At 44.0% G+C, this 16,607-nt stretch overlaps 1 protein-coding gene across 1 annotated transcript in view; it reads left to right on the forward strand.

Moving 5' to 3' along the window:
• STX8 (syntaxin 8) overlaps nt 1–16,607 on the forward strand; it is a 236,878-nt gene that overhangs the window by 162,433 nt on the left and 57,838 nt on the right. The window contains exon 7 of the mRNA XM_044299901.1: nt 13,045–13,146. Within this exon, the coding sequence (XP_044155836.1) occupies nt 13,045–13,146 (102 nt within the window). The remainder of the gene's footprint in view (nt 1–13,044; nt 13,147–16,607) is intronic.

Consider the following 16,607-nt stretch of genomic DNA (forward strand, 5'->3'; position numbering starts at 1 on the left):
GTCACTACATAGTTGGGCAGAGTCTTCACCTCCAAGCACTGGTCCCTAACTGCCGGACACTAGGGGCTCTGACTGCTCTCCCCTCTATACAGTTTCTGGCTCAACTAGAACCTTCTAGTTGGAGTGGTGGAATGGAGAATCTCTGCACAAACAGATACATTGTTACACTTTCCATCTGTCATAGACTTGTATAGAGCTTAAATTTTACCCAATGGCAATGACACAGCAGTTTTTCCAGACAAGTTTCCAGACATAACAACAGAGCTAAACTAGACAATCACAAGGTCAGTCTGCCTGGTGTTGGTGGTAAACAAGTCTGGCTTTTCCCCTTCAAAACATGCTCTACTTTAAACCCAGCTGTGGAAAATTACCAGCTTCTCATTCAAAGTCCCAAAAGTCTCCTAGTATTCATTAACCCTTTCAACAAAGCCTCGCAAATACAGTGCAAATGAACAGGATATATATCAAAACGTACATATAAAATGCAGTTAAACAGTATTAAACAGTGCAAGTTAACCCTTTCAAGTCAAATAATGTAAGAAGTTTATAACTTTGCATAGGGTAAACGGGGGCAAATGTCCACAATTGTCCAAACATCAAAGTACCCCTGCTCCAGTTTGATGCCTGCTAGTTTCAGACTTTTCACACGTGGACGTATCCTTCCTAGTAATACATGCTTGATCTGTGTGTCTGGCATGCTGCAATCTTCCCCCACAATCTTAATTACATGTGATTTCTTCCCTGTCTACAGCCTATGTGATCTGTCCTTCACATATTGTTTCCCCCTCTCAACACTCCGATCTGCATGTACAACCTCCTCCCCCTCCCTACTGCTATCTCTAACACTAAGAGAAGGGACGGAGAGAGTACATAGAGTTGACAGAAACAAGAGCAGAGTTCTGACAGATTTCTATCTGATTTAGCAGCATCGGCAGCTAGGTGAAGGATTTATACACACTATGCAATAGCAAAATGGTAGGAAACTTGTAATGGAGACTGTGTAATTTTGCATTCGAAAAGCAGATGTAAAATAAAAAAAATTAGTACAAGACCACATAAAGCATCATAAATGAATGTGGATTTATACATTCCTGAAAACGTAAGAAATTTTACCACCTAAAAGTCTTTTGTGCCCATTGTGTGATGTCAGCCACGTCCCGATGAACGACTGTGGGCAGTTTTGGTTCTTGTGCCTCTGGCCTCGTTCTACCATTTTTCATAAATTCTCCTCTTACAGCCCGGAGCTATAAAACGTCTAGTAAAAACATTCTAACAAATGATAGAGTTATCAGCGCCGCATATATACTTCATAGTCTCTGAGCTGAAACCATTTTGGCACGCGACACAAAGCAGCCGGGACGAGCACTGAAAACTTTCACGAGGATGAATAATTACCGAGCTGCAGTCGTACAACCAAATATTTTCACTTGATGTATCCTGAACTTGCTCATGAATAATAATTAATTCCCAGTCCTGAAAGGAAAACAGTTAAAATAATATGTATCTAACATTGTGTGTCTAATTTATTGCATATGTTGGCACAGGGATAATGAGCCAGTATGTGGAGTGGTGCTGTGCCGTGCCCTGGGAGTGTTAATATGGTGGTCTTGGCCCAGCTCCATACAATACACTTAGCATACAGCATATTAGTATTGGAAGCCATGCTCTGCATAGCCTTCTCCCGCCATATTATATGAGCATGTGGCTCATTACCGCTTTTATTTTCTTATAGAAGTCACCCGTCTTTCAGGAATCATTTTGTGGAGTTTCAGCTTTCAGGGGTCAACCATATTGTGGATCAAACCTACCGCACTTCCCAAGCCAGGAGGTGATATTTCTGCTCAGTCTGTGTACAGCTGGTCTCCATGATGTTGGGCTACTTTCACACTCGCATTTTGGGCGGATCCATCATGGATCTGCAAAAACGGATCCGTTACAATTATACAACTGCATGCATCCGTCATGAACGGATCCGTTTGTATTATCTGTAACATAGCCAAGACCGATCCGTCATGAACTCCATTAAAAGTCAATGGGAGACGGATCCGTTTTCTATTAACACACATGCCAGATTGTGTTGGAGAAAACGTTTGGCTCAGTTTCGTCAAGCGGACAGCAAAACGCTGCAGGCAACGTTTTGGTGTCAGTCTCCAGAGCGGAATAGAGACTGATCGGAGGCAAACTGATGCATTCTGAGCGGATTCTTTTCCATTCAGAATGCAAGCGGTCCAAAACTGATCGGTTTTGGACCGCTTGTGAGAGACCATGACAGATCTCACAAGCGGAAAGCCAAAACTCCAGTGTGAAAGTAGCCTTAGTTAGTTATTGGTTGTTTAGTTTCTTGTAGTTTATAATTATTCTCCATGCATCGAGTTCCTTCTGAACGTCTGTGCTTTCATGTAACATAAAGTCTGGGTGAGAGGAGAGGAGCTGCAGTCTAAAGCATGGTGCAGCAGCCAGAGCCACTATTGAGTTAAAGGGCATCTGTCAGCAGTTTTGTACCTATGACACTGGCTGACCTGTTACATGTGCACTTGGCAGCTGAAGACATCTGTGTTGGTCCCATGTTCATATGTGCCCGCATTGCTGAAAAAAATGTTGTTTTACTATATGCAAATGAGCCTCTAGAAGCAATGGGGGCGTTACCATTACACCTAGAGGCTCCGCTCTCTCTGCAACTGCCGTGCCCTTTTTTCATTGACAGGGCCAGGTAGTGTAAACATCATCACACCTAGCCCTGTCAATCACAGTTTAAATGGTGCAGCAGTTGCAGAGAGAGCAGAGCCTCCAGGTGTAATGGTAACGCCCCTGTTGCTCCTAGAAGATCATTTGCATATGGTAAAACATAATTTTTCTCAGCAATGTGGACACATATGAACATGGGACCAACATAGATGTCTTTAGCTGCCAAGTGCACATGTAACAGGTCAGCCAGTGTCATAGGTACAAAACTGCTGACAGATGCCCTTTAAGATGTTTGTTTCATAGTGACTTAGATATCATCATGTAGCTAAGATAAAGCCATTAGCCTACATGGGAGTCAATGTTCATAAAAATAATAATGCACCCCCCCCCCCCCCCCTCATGAAGATATCTGACAACCAGACCCCCTTCCCTCTTCCTGGTACGTCTCTCGTGTCATACTAATCACCATCTGTGGTTGGTCATTTAGGGGGCTCGTTTAGGCTCTCTAACATATATTGAGGCATGTGCGTTGAGCTGGCCATATACATTAGATCTATCATGGCAAAACACGCCATATTCGGTGCGGCCAGTTGACCATATATTGTGTACGGGGGGCTTCTGAATAGTCTGACTACAAATGTCATGGGACATAAGGATCGGGCATTGGTTTCGAACACCATCCTTTTGTTCTCGGGGAGATGAACATTCTGTTCACATGCACGCTCAGCTGTGCATTTATACGGAGGAGCCGGGGGGATAGCTGTCAGTCGAAGAAGCGTCACCTCACCCCTTTCCAGCGACGACCTCCTCGTCTCTTGCCACACCTTTCAATTCTTATCTCTCAGCCCCATGCGAATTTGACTCATATGGAAGACCTCATCAAAGCCTGTATATACTGCCCTCAGCTTGTTTCTGCCTGTTATTGTCCTACTGTTACTGCTTCCAGTCCTTTCTTTGGCTCTGTTTCTGGTTTATCCTCTTGGCTAATTTGTATGCACCGTTAAATCCCAATTTGACCATATGATCCTCTGGTTCTGTTCCTTATTGCTCTCCTGGACCATTTGCTTCATCCTGACTACAAGTTCAGCATGCTCCAATTTCCTGCTTCCAATCTGAGGTCTGTGATCTGGCAATTTCCAGTAAGAACTTAGGCATTTTACAGGGTGTAGACAAGAGGGTCCATTAGACTTTGCACCCTGGTTTGTCCAGCGCCAGTCCGGTACATGGTGTCCAGTTCTCTTAAGGAGAAACCGAGGTTGTTCGGGCACTCAGCTTGCAGTGTGGTGATCTTAGTATACAGATGTATTTTTTAAAATATAGTTCAGAATATTATAAAGTTGGATCTTGGCTCTAGTGATTACGGTACCATTGGTGTCCAGTAATGAAGTGATCTAGGCTCACAGAGACACAGATCTCCTCTAAAATATCTGTCTGAAAAACAACAGCCTGCCTTGGGGTTTTAAGCTGAAGCCGTCAAAATCATTTTTTATTTTATTATTTTTTCTAAGAAAAGCACAGCTGCCGTGACAGACATATGCAGCACGTTCCAGCGGATTGTGGCAGTCAGAACAGAGGGAATTGTGTAATCCGAGCACCGAGAACAACATAAAACATCCATGTATTGGAATGGGAATATTTGGCATGGCGGTGAGAGATGGAATACAATTTACCCAAGACCTGCCAGTCAATCACGTCACATTCACATGCTCCCGTCCATCAGTAAATCCAGAGCTCTCCAATCCTTGGGATTTGCCAATCATCCGGAATTAACTGCTACATGGAAATTGATCCATCTGCACCCAGATTAGGGATGGTGGTGGAGGGGGGCACAGTTGATGGAAACTAGGTCCATATTGGCCAATGCATATTATTGTCAGCAGCAAATTATAGTTTTATTTCCTGTTGCTCATAAAGCACCAACATATTCCACAGTGCTATATAGAGACGGCCATTGTTCTCATCATTCACAATACAATGTAGAACACTAGGAGAGATTTCCTTGGAGGTAAATTATTGGTATGTTTATCGGGTGCAGAAGGAAAACAAAGAACCTGAAGAAACCAGAACATACAAACCCCACGCAGGTGTTCTCCTTGGTTGATTTTAAACAGAGGACCCCAAAGCACTATTGCTAACCACTGAGGCAAGCAGCCAAAGTTTTTACTAAAATTGCCCATACACCTTACATAGTATTTGGTTGGATGCTCATTTGGCCAACAGCTATGCCTCCTGAAATCCAACATGCCATCAGGGAACAGTAGGGACACCCCCATGTACATTAGATGGTCAACTGGTCCAGCTAAAATTTGAGGTTTTGGCCAAGATGCATCTAATGGCGATTGTAGGATTTGAGGGGCAGGCTCCTTTTGGTTTTTAGTTGGGACATAAAGTCTGGGCGATGGATTCTCAAGCGGTTCTGTTGTACGGATGTTTTTAGGTGGGATTTGGTCTATGGACCCTCTTGGCTTTAAGATGGGACATGAGGTCTGGTTAATGGATCCTCAAGCAATTCTGTTGTATGGATGTTTCTAGGTGGGATTTGGTTGATGCACCCTCTTGGTTTTTAGCTGGGACATAAAGTTTTGTCAATGGATCCTCCAGCAGTTCTTTTTTAAAAATGGTTCTTCATGGGATTTGGTCGATGGATCCTTTTGGTTTTTAGTTGGGACATGAGGTCTGGGCAATGGATCCTCATGCAGTTCTGTTGTGTGGATGTTTCTAGGTGGGATTTGGTCGGTGAACATGAGGTTTTGTCAATGAATCCTCCAGCAGTTCTGTTTTATGGATGGTTCTTCATGGGATCAATGGATCCTTTTGGTTTTTAGATGAGACATGAAGTCTTGTCAATGGACCCACCGGCAGTTCTGTTGTATGGATGTTTCCTTGTGGGGTTTGGTCGTAGGATCCTTTTTGTTTTTTCAATGTCAAAAAGTTGATGTAGTCTATAAATTCTCATTTTGTATTTTTTGTAGGGCAAACTCCTAACATCTACCTCTAACTTCTGTAACTACTTTTGTAACATGCATTTTTTTTCAGCAGATCTTTGTTTTCCATTCTGTATCACAATCTTCAAGTATGACAGGGTAAATCACTGCAGGGTCCGACTGCCAAGAAGGAAGCTTCCATAATTCCCTTAGGGGACAGGCAGAAGATTTTGTAGAGATGATAACAGGAACACTATGCAAACCTTGTAGCTTTTCTTCAAGAGCATTCAGAGCTTAGATTGTCGATTTGAAGCTTGTCCTGCGGCCACATTTTGTAAGACAAAATGCATCTTTATGATTGCTACTTCCACAAAGTAAGATACTTAAAGAGACAGTGTCACTGTTTAATGTCTGGGTGTGTGGTGCACGATTTAGCAAGAACGAAAACAAGACGCAAAAATGAAAACTTAGCTTCTTTCAGAGCTCCTCTTGTCCTGTGTTTTATCTATGCAAGCCAACTAAATTCCTGACCTCTTCTTCCTCTCTGGGACATTGCCAACTTACCGCATCCATTTTTAAGCAGTTACGGAGCCATTGTTTTGTCACTCAAACTTCACAGAAAAGCATAAACCCTGCTTTCTCCTCTTTATTTCTATGATCCTGATCCATGTCAATCACATCCTGATCCACATCTCTTCTTTTGTTACTTGCTGCACGTGGCATCATTTGCATTGGCACCAGATAAGTTTTCAGGACTCTCTCCTACTAATAGCTCCAGTATCGGGGTTGTCACTCAAATTTACCAAAGCCCTGATGGAGTCTTAACCAGCTCAAGAACATTGGAAGGAAAAGGCTGTCTCTAGTGCCACCTATAGCTATCTATCCTGTGAGTCAATGTCAGACCCATGAAAGAGCATTGAAACATAACTAGAGATGTCAGCCCAGCCAGAGACTCTTATCTGTAGAGAGCACTGTTTGGGAGTTGTTGCTCCTCATCAGTGAAGAATAAGTTGAAGAAGCTATCAGATGGTACTGGTTCTCCTTGTGGAGATCCAACTGGTATAGGAAGTCTTACAGGCATTGCTGGTAGGGAAAATTTGCAAATCATTTCTCCTCAAGCAGAAAGAATCCAGTATTTGTAGACCTTGGAAGGTACTGGATCTTCTTATGGTGATTCTTGCAGGCAATGCTTTCTGGGAAAGGATATGCAGATTAGGAAGGAGGCTAATGGACATAGCTTTCTCCCTAATGAAGAAAGCTCTTTCTAGTGCCGCCTATAGGTAGCTATTCTGTAAGCCAGCGTCCAACCCATCAAAGATCTATAAAACATAACTAGGGTAATCAGCCAAACCATAGCATTGCCTGTAGGACTTTCTCTGGAGGAGAAACTAGGATAAACAGTACCTTCCAAGAACTGCATCTAAGGCATCTCATCCAGCCAACCAGAACTCCACTGTATACTGTTGAGAAGCAGAAACTGCAGAACTGGACTGTCTACAGATGGTTGGGAGGATATCCCTAGCTATGCTTCAAGGCTCTTTAATGGACTGGACTCTAGCTTACAGGATAGCTACCTATAGATGGCACTCGCAAGAGTTTTCTTCCTTAGGGAGCAAATTATGTACAGTCGTGGCCAAAAGTTTTGGGAATGACACACATATTAGTTTTCACAAAGTTTGCTGCTAAACTGCTTTTAGATCTTTTGTTTCAGTTGTTTCTGTGATGTAGTAAAATATAATTACACGCACTTCATACGTTTCAAAGGCTTTTATCGACAATTACATGACATTTATGCAAAGAGTCAGTATTTGCAGTGTTGGCCCTTCTTTTTCAGGACCTCTGCAATTCGACTGGGCATGCTCTCAATCAACTTCTGGGCCAATTCCTGACTGATAGCAACCCATTCTTTCATAATCACTTCTTGGAGTTTTTCAGAATTAGTGGGTTTTTGTTTGTCCACTCGCCTCTTGACCACAAGTTCTTAATGAGATTAAGATCTGGGGAGTTTCCAGGCTATGGACCCAAAATGTCAATGTTTTGGTCCCCGAGCCACTTGGTTATCACTTTTGCCTTATGGCACGTTGCTCCATCGTGCTGGAAAATGCATTGTTCTTCACCAAACTGTTGTTGGATTGTTGGAAGAAGTTGCTGTTGGAGGGTGTTTTGGTACCATTCTTTATTCATGGCTGTGTTTTTGGGCACAATTGTGCGTGAGCCCACTCCCTTGGATGAGAAACAACCCCACACATGAATGGTCTCAAGATGCTTTACTGTTGGCATGACACAGGACTGATGGTAGCGCTCACCTTTTCTTCTCCGGACAAGCCTTTTTCCTGACGTCCCAAACAATCGGAAAGAGGCTTCATCGGAGAATATGACTTTGCCCCAGTCCTCAGTAGTCCATTCACCATATTTTCTGCAGAAGATCAATCTGTTTCTGATGTTTTTTTTTGGAGAGAAGTGGCTTCTTTGCTGCCCTTTTTGACACCAGGCCATCTTCCAAAAGTCTTTGCCTCACTGTGTGTGCAGATGCGCTCACACCTGCCTGCTGCCATTCCTGAGCAAGCTCTGCACTGGTGGCACTCCGTTCCCGCAGCTGAATCCTCTTTAGGAGACTATCCTGGCGCTTGCTGGACTTTCTTGGACGCCCTGAAGCCTTCTTAACAAGAATTGAACCTCTTTCCTTGAAGTTCTTGATGATCCTATAAATTGTTTATTGAGGTGCAATCTTAGTAGCCACACTATCCTTGCCTGTGAAGCCATTTTTATGCAACGCAATGATGGCTGCACGCGTTTCTTTGCAGGTCACCATGGTTAACAATGGAAGAACAATGATTTCAAGCATCATCCTCCTTTTAACAGGTCAAGTCTGCCATTTTAACCCAATCAGCCTGACATAATGATCTCCAGCCTTGTGCTCGTCAACATTCTCACCTGAGTTAACAAGACGATTACTGAAATGATCTCAGCAGGTCCTTTAATGACAGCAATGAAATGCAGTGGAAAGTTTTTTTTGGGATTAAGTAAATTTTCATGGCAAAGAAGGACTATGCAATTCATCTGATCACTCTTCATAAGATTCTGGAGTATATGCAAATTGCTATTATAAAAACTTAAGCAGCAACTTTTCCAATATTTATGTAATTCTCAAAACTTTTGGCCACGACTGTACATTAGTCCCCTTGTTAATTTACATACAGTTGTGTTCAAAATTATTCAACCCCCACTGAAATTGAGTGTTTTGGCCAGTTTGACATTGATTTTGATCATTTCAGTCATCTTATTTAAAATTAAATCAAAGAGGCACTTGTAAGTCAGACAAATATAACATAACATTTATAATGAAATTACCACAAATGTATTTTCTGTGCTCACATCATTGTCCGTTTTATTCAACCCCCAAGTGACATTCAATCTTAGTACTTAGTACAACATCCTTTTCCAGTTATAACTGCTTTTAAACGTGAAGCATAGCTTGACACAAGTGTCTTGCAGCGATCTACGGGTATCTTCGCCCATTCTTTATGGGCAAAAGCCTCTAGTTCAGTCACATTCTTAGGCTTGCGCGCTGCAACTGCTTTCTTTAAGTCCCACCAGAGGTTCTCAATCGGATTTAACTCTGGTGACTGCGATGGCCACTTCAAAATGTTCCAGCCTTTAATCTGCAACCATGCTCTAGTGGACTTGGAGGTATGCTTGGGATCATTGTCCTGTTGAAAGGTCCAACGTCTCCCAAGCCTCAGGTTTGTGACGGACTGCATCACATTTTCATCCAATATCTCCTGGTACTGAAGAGAATTCATGGTACCTTGCACACGCTGAAGCTTCCCTGTACCTGTAGAAGCAAAACAGCCCCAAAGCATAATTGACCCCCCGCCATGCTTCACAGTAGGCAAGGTGTTCTTTTCTTCATAGGCCTTGTTCTTCCTCCTCCAAACATAACGTTGATCCATGGGCCCAAACTGTTTCATCAGTTCACAGAACACTATCCCAAAACTTTTGTGGTTTGTCCACACGACTTTTGGCATACTGCAGTCGACTCTTCTTATTCTTTGGAGACAGCAAGGGGGTGCGCCTGGGAGTTCTGGCATGGAGGCCTTCATTACGCAGTGTGCGCCTTATTGTCTGAGCTGAAACTTCAGTACCCACATCTGACAAATCTTTTTTCAGTTCCTCAGCAGTCACACGGGGACTTTTCTCCACTTTGCACTTCAGGTAGCGCACAGCAGTCGAAGTCAGCATCTTCTTTCTGCCACGACCAGGTAGCGTTTCAACAGTGCCCTTTGCCTTGAATTTGCGAATGATGCTTCCTATGGTGTCTCTTGGTATGTTTAACATCTTTGCAATCTTCTTATAGCCATTGCCCTTCCTGTGAAGAGAAATCACCTCTTCTGTTGTCTTCCTGGACCATTCTCTTGACTTCACCATGTTTGTAAACACACCAGTAAATGTCTAGAAGGAGCTGAGTATCACAGTCATTTTCATTTTCAGTTTGTATTAAATTACCCAAAATTTTAATACAAATCTTAAAAAAAAAAAACAATTTGACATTTAGATCTCTGAAGATCTCCACGTGATTTCTGGTAACAATTTTCTGAAACTATATTTTGCTGCTTCTCGACAGATGTGTTTCTTCATTAAGAAAAAGGGAATCGAAACTCGTTAATTTTCACAAATGAAATCCAGCCTTTGGGTTTACTCAGAGGATTAATCTCCCAGGTCGCTGGTATGGTTAGTGCTGTGAACAGTGGAATACTTAGGTGATGAGAAGTTTTCAGCCTGAAGGGCCTTTTGCACATCCAAAGACATAAATAGGAAAACACTAAGAGCCCAACGCAGAGACCGAGACGCGCGACCTGGGCGGGCCGGATGGCTACACGCATATTTGTCCGATGATAGAAAATCCTTTTATCTGCTCTTCGCTTAAGGGTCTCTTCACCTGAACAATCGATCTCGATAATTGGCCAGTATAAACATGTCAAGCAGTCGAATGACGCATAATGATTTAATTGTTTGTCCTTGATAGTCCATTTTATGAAGACATCAAAATTATTCTTTGTCGTCAGCACAACGCCTCGTGTAAACCAGTAATACTAACACTTGCAATTCAAAGAAACGGAGTGGATAGAAACATGGTATGGCCCAGCAGCCGGATCTGCGTGTGGATTTCTGCAAATTGGTAGCCTGCATCTGAACTTGAAATAGTGGCAAGTACACGTGCAGCCTGGCATGTAGCAGTAATCTGCATGTTCATCCCATGGCTTGGCCACACCATGATGGTACGTACAGGTGAAGTCCAGCAGAGAGCAGCAATCTGCAGGAGAAACTCGCAACCTGGCCACACCATGATGGCACATGTGGGCAGCCCAGTATGTAACAGTACTCTGCATATTCAAATCATGGCTTGGCCACCATGGCCTGGCGGCCTGCATCGGAACTTGACATTTGAAACCATGTCAAGTACAGGTGCAGTCCGGCATATAGCAGTAATCTGCACACGGCCTGGCCTCACCATGATGGTACGTATAGGTGCAGCCCAGCTGAGAGCAGCAATCCCCAGGAGAACTCGCAGCCTGGCCAAACCATGATGGCATGCACAGGTGGATAGTACGTACAGGTGTGGCCTAGAAATTAGTAATAATCTGCATGCAGAACCCATATGTCTGGACACATTGTGATGGCACGTGCAAGTGCAGCCCGGCAATTAGCAGTAATCCTCATGAGAAACCTGTGGCCTGGCCACACTGTGATGGCACATAGTGGTAATCCACCTGCAGAACCCATGGGGGGGGGATGCATGGTGTGCAAACATCCTAAATGGGGTATTCCAGCCAAATAATTCAGGCTAGCAGTGGGATCCTATTTTTGTGGAAAAAAAAAAAAAATCAAGCTTATGCTTAATTCACCAATTTGCTGCCGTTCCAGTGGTGCCCGGGTTCCTGCTGTGCTCCACTTCCTGCTTTCCAACACGCCATGAAATGGCTGAGAATGCAGATCAGCCAATCACTGGCCTCAGTGATGACCCGCCTCAGTCAGTGATTGGCACCATTCGCAGGCAATTCCTGCCACATCGGGGCATCAGCAGAAAGTGGAGTGCAGCGGGGAACTGGGCATCACCAAATTGGTAAGGTAGGTAAGTAGAAGCCTACTTTTTTTTTTACAACGGTAGGATCCCACTGCAAGCGTTTTTAATTTGGTTGGAATACCCCTTTAAACGACCGCTGATCTACTTGCTATATTGTCGGTCGTCGCATATTTTGGGCAGTTTATCTGCCCTTGTAAAAGGAGCTTTGGATATTGGGAGACAAGAACATTCCCTCTTATTTTCTGCTCCTGGAAAGTTGTGAGGCGACCAATATGGCCTCTGCATTCTGCAGTCTGAAGACGCTGCGTTACAACCTCTCCAGCAGCTGTAGTGGAAGTCTTATTGGCCATCACCCAGCTTTCCGGGATAAAGATATTATTCAGGAACGAATAACAAATTGTTTTCGCCCTGACAAGTCTAAATACTGTATTAGCGAAGAAAGAAATCCTGCATTTGTGTAATGGAACTTAACGGCGGCCACTTAATCCGCTTGGACGCGCTATTGTTATGCGTTGCATTGTGGGTCCGCCTGGCATCACAAAGGTTAAGCACACTACACGGCCGCCCCCTCCGCTTTCCCAAGTCTGCTCTCTCTACAGAATATACAGAATTTTTGCCGTGATTTATTTGGATTGCATTGAACTAATCCTCTTATTATTGAAAGCAATACATTTCAGAGCTGAATGTTAACCTCTCCTTATTTGGCCTCCAAAATTTCCGTGGGGTTTTATTATTTGGAAATCGCTCTCTCATACTGATGAGAATTTCCAAATCGCATATGAGGAGCGCAGGAGAAAATTGGTGGGACGAGAGAAAACCTATGGGAACCTGGGGGGTGGGGGGCTGAAGGTTGCACCGCAAATGATTTACAAACTTGTGACCGGCGGCCATGTTTCCCTCTAATTCTAGCGATGGGTGGGGGTCACAGTCCATGGACCCCAACTGATAAAAACTTCTTTCTCTATCTCGATCCTCTTTTCTGTTGGATTCTTTGTCGGTGGTGTATATAATGGCAGAGGCTCCCTCATTATGAGGCCCACCTTTGCCTAAAAGGAAGGACCTTTGGGCCATTTCCTGACCCCTTGTTTATTAGCAGTGCTGTTATAGAATCCTGCACGGACTCTTGTCACCAATTTCAAAAGTTGATAGGACCAGCCAGAGCTGGGCCCCCTCTCTCCAAGAGCCCGGTAGCAGCCATAGTGCCTGCCTCTATGGTACATATGCCCTTGTTCCTCATCAGTGCTGGAGACAGGAGTTGGACTATGACAACCTTTGTAAAAAACTGCACCATTGTAAAAGACTGTTGCTAACAACTTCATCTAAAGGTTCTCCAACTTTTATGTTTTCCAGAGATAATTGATGACCTGGCAAACCTCGTCGAAAACACAGACTCCAAGGTCCGCAATCAGACGAGACATGTGAAGCTTGTGGACAAGAAATCTGGATCATGTGGTAAGTCATCAGTGTCGGGGGGTTGTCCTATCTAATTTCTGGCATATCCATGGGATGTTTACCTCTGAGACCCGCACCATCTCAAGAATAGGGCTACTATGAGACCTTGTGCCATGATTGCAAGTGGAGAGGTGGATGTCCATGCACAGATGTCTCCATTCACTTCCATACTTACGCCGTTATTTTTGGAACTCCCATAGCAGTGAATAAAGAGATGGGTGGTCTGGGGGCCCCTATATTTGAGCTAGGTACTGGTTGCATAGGTAAGACCCACACCTTTTGGCCATTTATGACATTCCTGTAAAATTTAACTCATGTACGAGGCTCAAAATGCAAGATGGACTTATTAGGTAAGCTTTATACATATTTTTGCAATGAGCTCCCCCTAGTGGTGGCTGAAGGCAGGCTGAATATTATTACTTAAAGGGGACTGGAACAATGATCCTCAGCATAGGCATTAATATCAGATTGGTGGGGCTCTCTGCCAGTTAGCTGGATGAAGGGCTGTAGTTCTCATTCGAGTGAAGCTGCCCCTTCATTGTTTACATGGAGCTGTCAGACCATCTATTTAGTAGCGGCAGTGCAAGGCATTGCAGCGTTATCCTAGCCAGGTGGCAATATCCTGCTCTGTCGCTACTCAAATCAACCACATTCCCATTAGGTAAAGCGAGAGGACCTTGACACATATCGGTGGTGACCCATGCTAGCGGCAAGTCTACCAGTTCAGCCACATGTCCGATACCAAGCGTTTGTCTGACACCCTGAAATTCACATGAAATCATGGCTGCGTACAATAAGGTTGAGTTTGCGCATAACAGTATATGGTGTATTTTACAAGGGGTGTGTGAATTTGGGCTTAGTCTTTTTGTTTAGTTTTTTTTTAGAATCAGGTTGCCAGGTGTTTGAAAACCTGCCAGGAATCAGCGGGACGCCCCCCTCCTTCCTCCACCTCACTCCATAGTTCACCGCCCCTCCCCCACCATTCTGCTTTGAATTCTTTTAAGAACCATTTTTCTCATAGTTTCAATATGAAAACACAATCGTGCAATATTGGCTCTTGTTAACCCTTCCTGGGTCGTTTATAGTGAATTCTGCGCTGGCTGGAGCATGGGTTATGAGGTTCTGCAGAATTTTTGACTGGTTATGCTGGTTATTAAAGGGTCACTGAGTTTTCATAAAAATGTGATATGTTAAAGGGACATATCAGAGTTCTGAGTGCTGGGACCTCCACTGATCACTAGAACGAGGAGAGAGAAGTTCTCGCATATTGCACTCTCCTTTCTCGGTGCTGGAGATGGAAGCTGGATGGGCCTATAGACCTTCTACTTAGTGCGTCTCCAGCTACGAGGAGAGAGAACGTGATATGTGAGCATTTCTCTCTCATCCTTCTAGGTATTGGTGGCGGTCTCTGCACTCAGACCCCCACCAATCAAAATCTTTGATATGTCTCTATGATATATCAAAAGGTTTGTGAAAGCTCAGTGGCCCTTTAAGACCGTTTTAGGCCTATTGGGTCCTTTTTCTGCTGACACTTTTCCTTTTAAGAGGCCCTTGGTCTTTTCATCCCTATGGACGTCGACTTGATTTTTTTCACCGGCAATAAATACAGGTGAAAAAATAATGACCGTCTTTCTCAATATATGAACATGAAAGTGGGGAAAAACTAGGCAAAGATATTAGCCGCCTACGTATACGTGAAGCCTGGCCATACTGTATTTCATTATAGCAAATTCATCATGGGAGCGTCTATATGAAAGGGTTTGGAAAATCACAAGCAGGTCCCATTCCAAAGAAAAATCTGATGACTTCCAGATTTTAGAGAGATACCTTGTCCCATGCGAGATATTTGTCGGATAATTCATCGAAGGTGTTACAGAGTTTTTCCTCAGTTGCTTGTCGTGATTGATAGCAGCATTTAACAGGCCCGGCCCATTAATAAACCACATAGACCATCAATTTGTAAGAAAAACCGGCTGGTTCTGGGGCGTAGGTCCTTATCCGTGGAGCTTCAGCTTCCTTTAAAGGGGTTGTTTTGAAGTTGCCTCCTATCCACAGGATAGGGATTAACTAACGGATATGCACCTTGCCACTCAATTCCTTCTCTGTGGAACCACTAGAAATTGCCAATCGCCGTACTCGGCTATCTCCCGCAGTTCCATAGAGAATGAATAGAGCGGCAGGGAGCATGTCTGACATGCCGCTCCATCAGATCGGGGTAATGGGACTCCTGTTCTTGGGATCAGTAGGGGTCCTGTCAGTCAAACCCCCATTGATCAGTTATTTATTCCCTATCCTGTGGATAACTTCAATGCATTAAAACCAATGATAGGGGAAATGAGCAGTAGTGTATCTCTTATTACAACTGCTCCTGTTAGTGGTGGGATATAATAGACAGCAAATGAACAGTGTTGTAAGCAGGAAAAATGGGTGTGTAAAGACCAAATTGAGATGACTAGACAACTGAGACAGAGCATCTCCAAAACAGAAGACTTTGTGGGGTGCCTCCAATACGCTGTGGTTAGTACCTACCAAATGTGGTCCAGTGAAGGACAACCAGTCAACCAGCTAGTGGGTCATGAGTGCTCAGGGCTCACTGATCTTCTTGGGGAGTGAAGGCTGGCCTACCCATTTGGTCCAATCCCGATTGGTGAAAAGTTCAAGCTGACGCCAATACCAAGGTGTCAGATCACACAGTGCATCACAGCCAAAAGGCACTTACGAGAGGCATGTGAGCATCATGGAAGAAGGCAGTCTGGCCTAATGAATCGCTTTTTCTATTTTATCATGTGAATGATCAGGTGCATGTACATCTGATCCCTGAGGAGGAGATGGCACCAGGATGAACTGCTAGAAGGAGACAAGCTAGCAGGAGACAGTGTGATGTTCAGGGCAATGGTCTACGGGGAAATCTTGAGTCCTGCCATTCACGGGGATGTGACATGTACCACCTACCTAAACATTGTGTGGACAAGTACCCCTCTTCATGGTAGATCTGCCCGCTGGTGGGTATTGGTCTGTTTCTGCAGGATAAAGCCACGGGACACACTGCAAAACTTTGAAGAACATGAAGAGATCAAGGTGACAACTTGGCCTCCAAATTCCCCAGATCTGCAGAAAAAAGTCCAAACTATGAGGCGCACCAAGCAACTTACAGGTTCTGCTGCTAATGTCTTAAGGTAGATTTAGACAGGGTGATATTCGGGCAGATTATCAGGAACGAAATTCCCTGCGATTCCAACAATCGGCCCGTCTAAAGGTGCAGCCGATGACCCAATGAAAGAGCGAAACTTCTGTTTTTGCAGGCAAGTAAATTATCGTTTCTGGGCAGCAGATTGTGCTGTCTAAACAGCGATCTGCTGCCCAGAAACAATGCACCTGTATCAGGACCAGCGATTTCAATAGTGATCTCTCATCCTCATACTGTGGAGGTGATCGCTGCATGTAAATAGTGCACTTCACCT

Source organism: Bufo gargarizans, chromosome 6 (genome assembly GCF_014858855.1).
Source record: "Bufo gargarizans isolate SCDJY-AF-19 chromosome 6, ASM1485885v1, whole genome shotgun sequence".
Classification (NCBI taxonomy): Eukaryota; Metazoa; Chordata; class Amphibia; order Anura; family Bufonidae; genus Bufo; species Bufo gargarizans.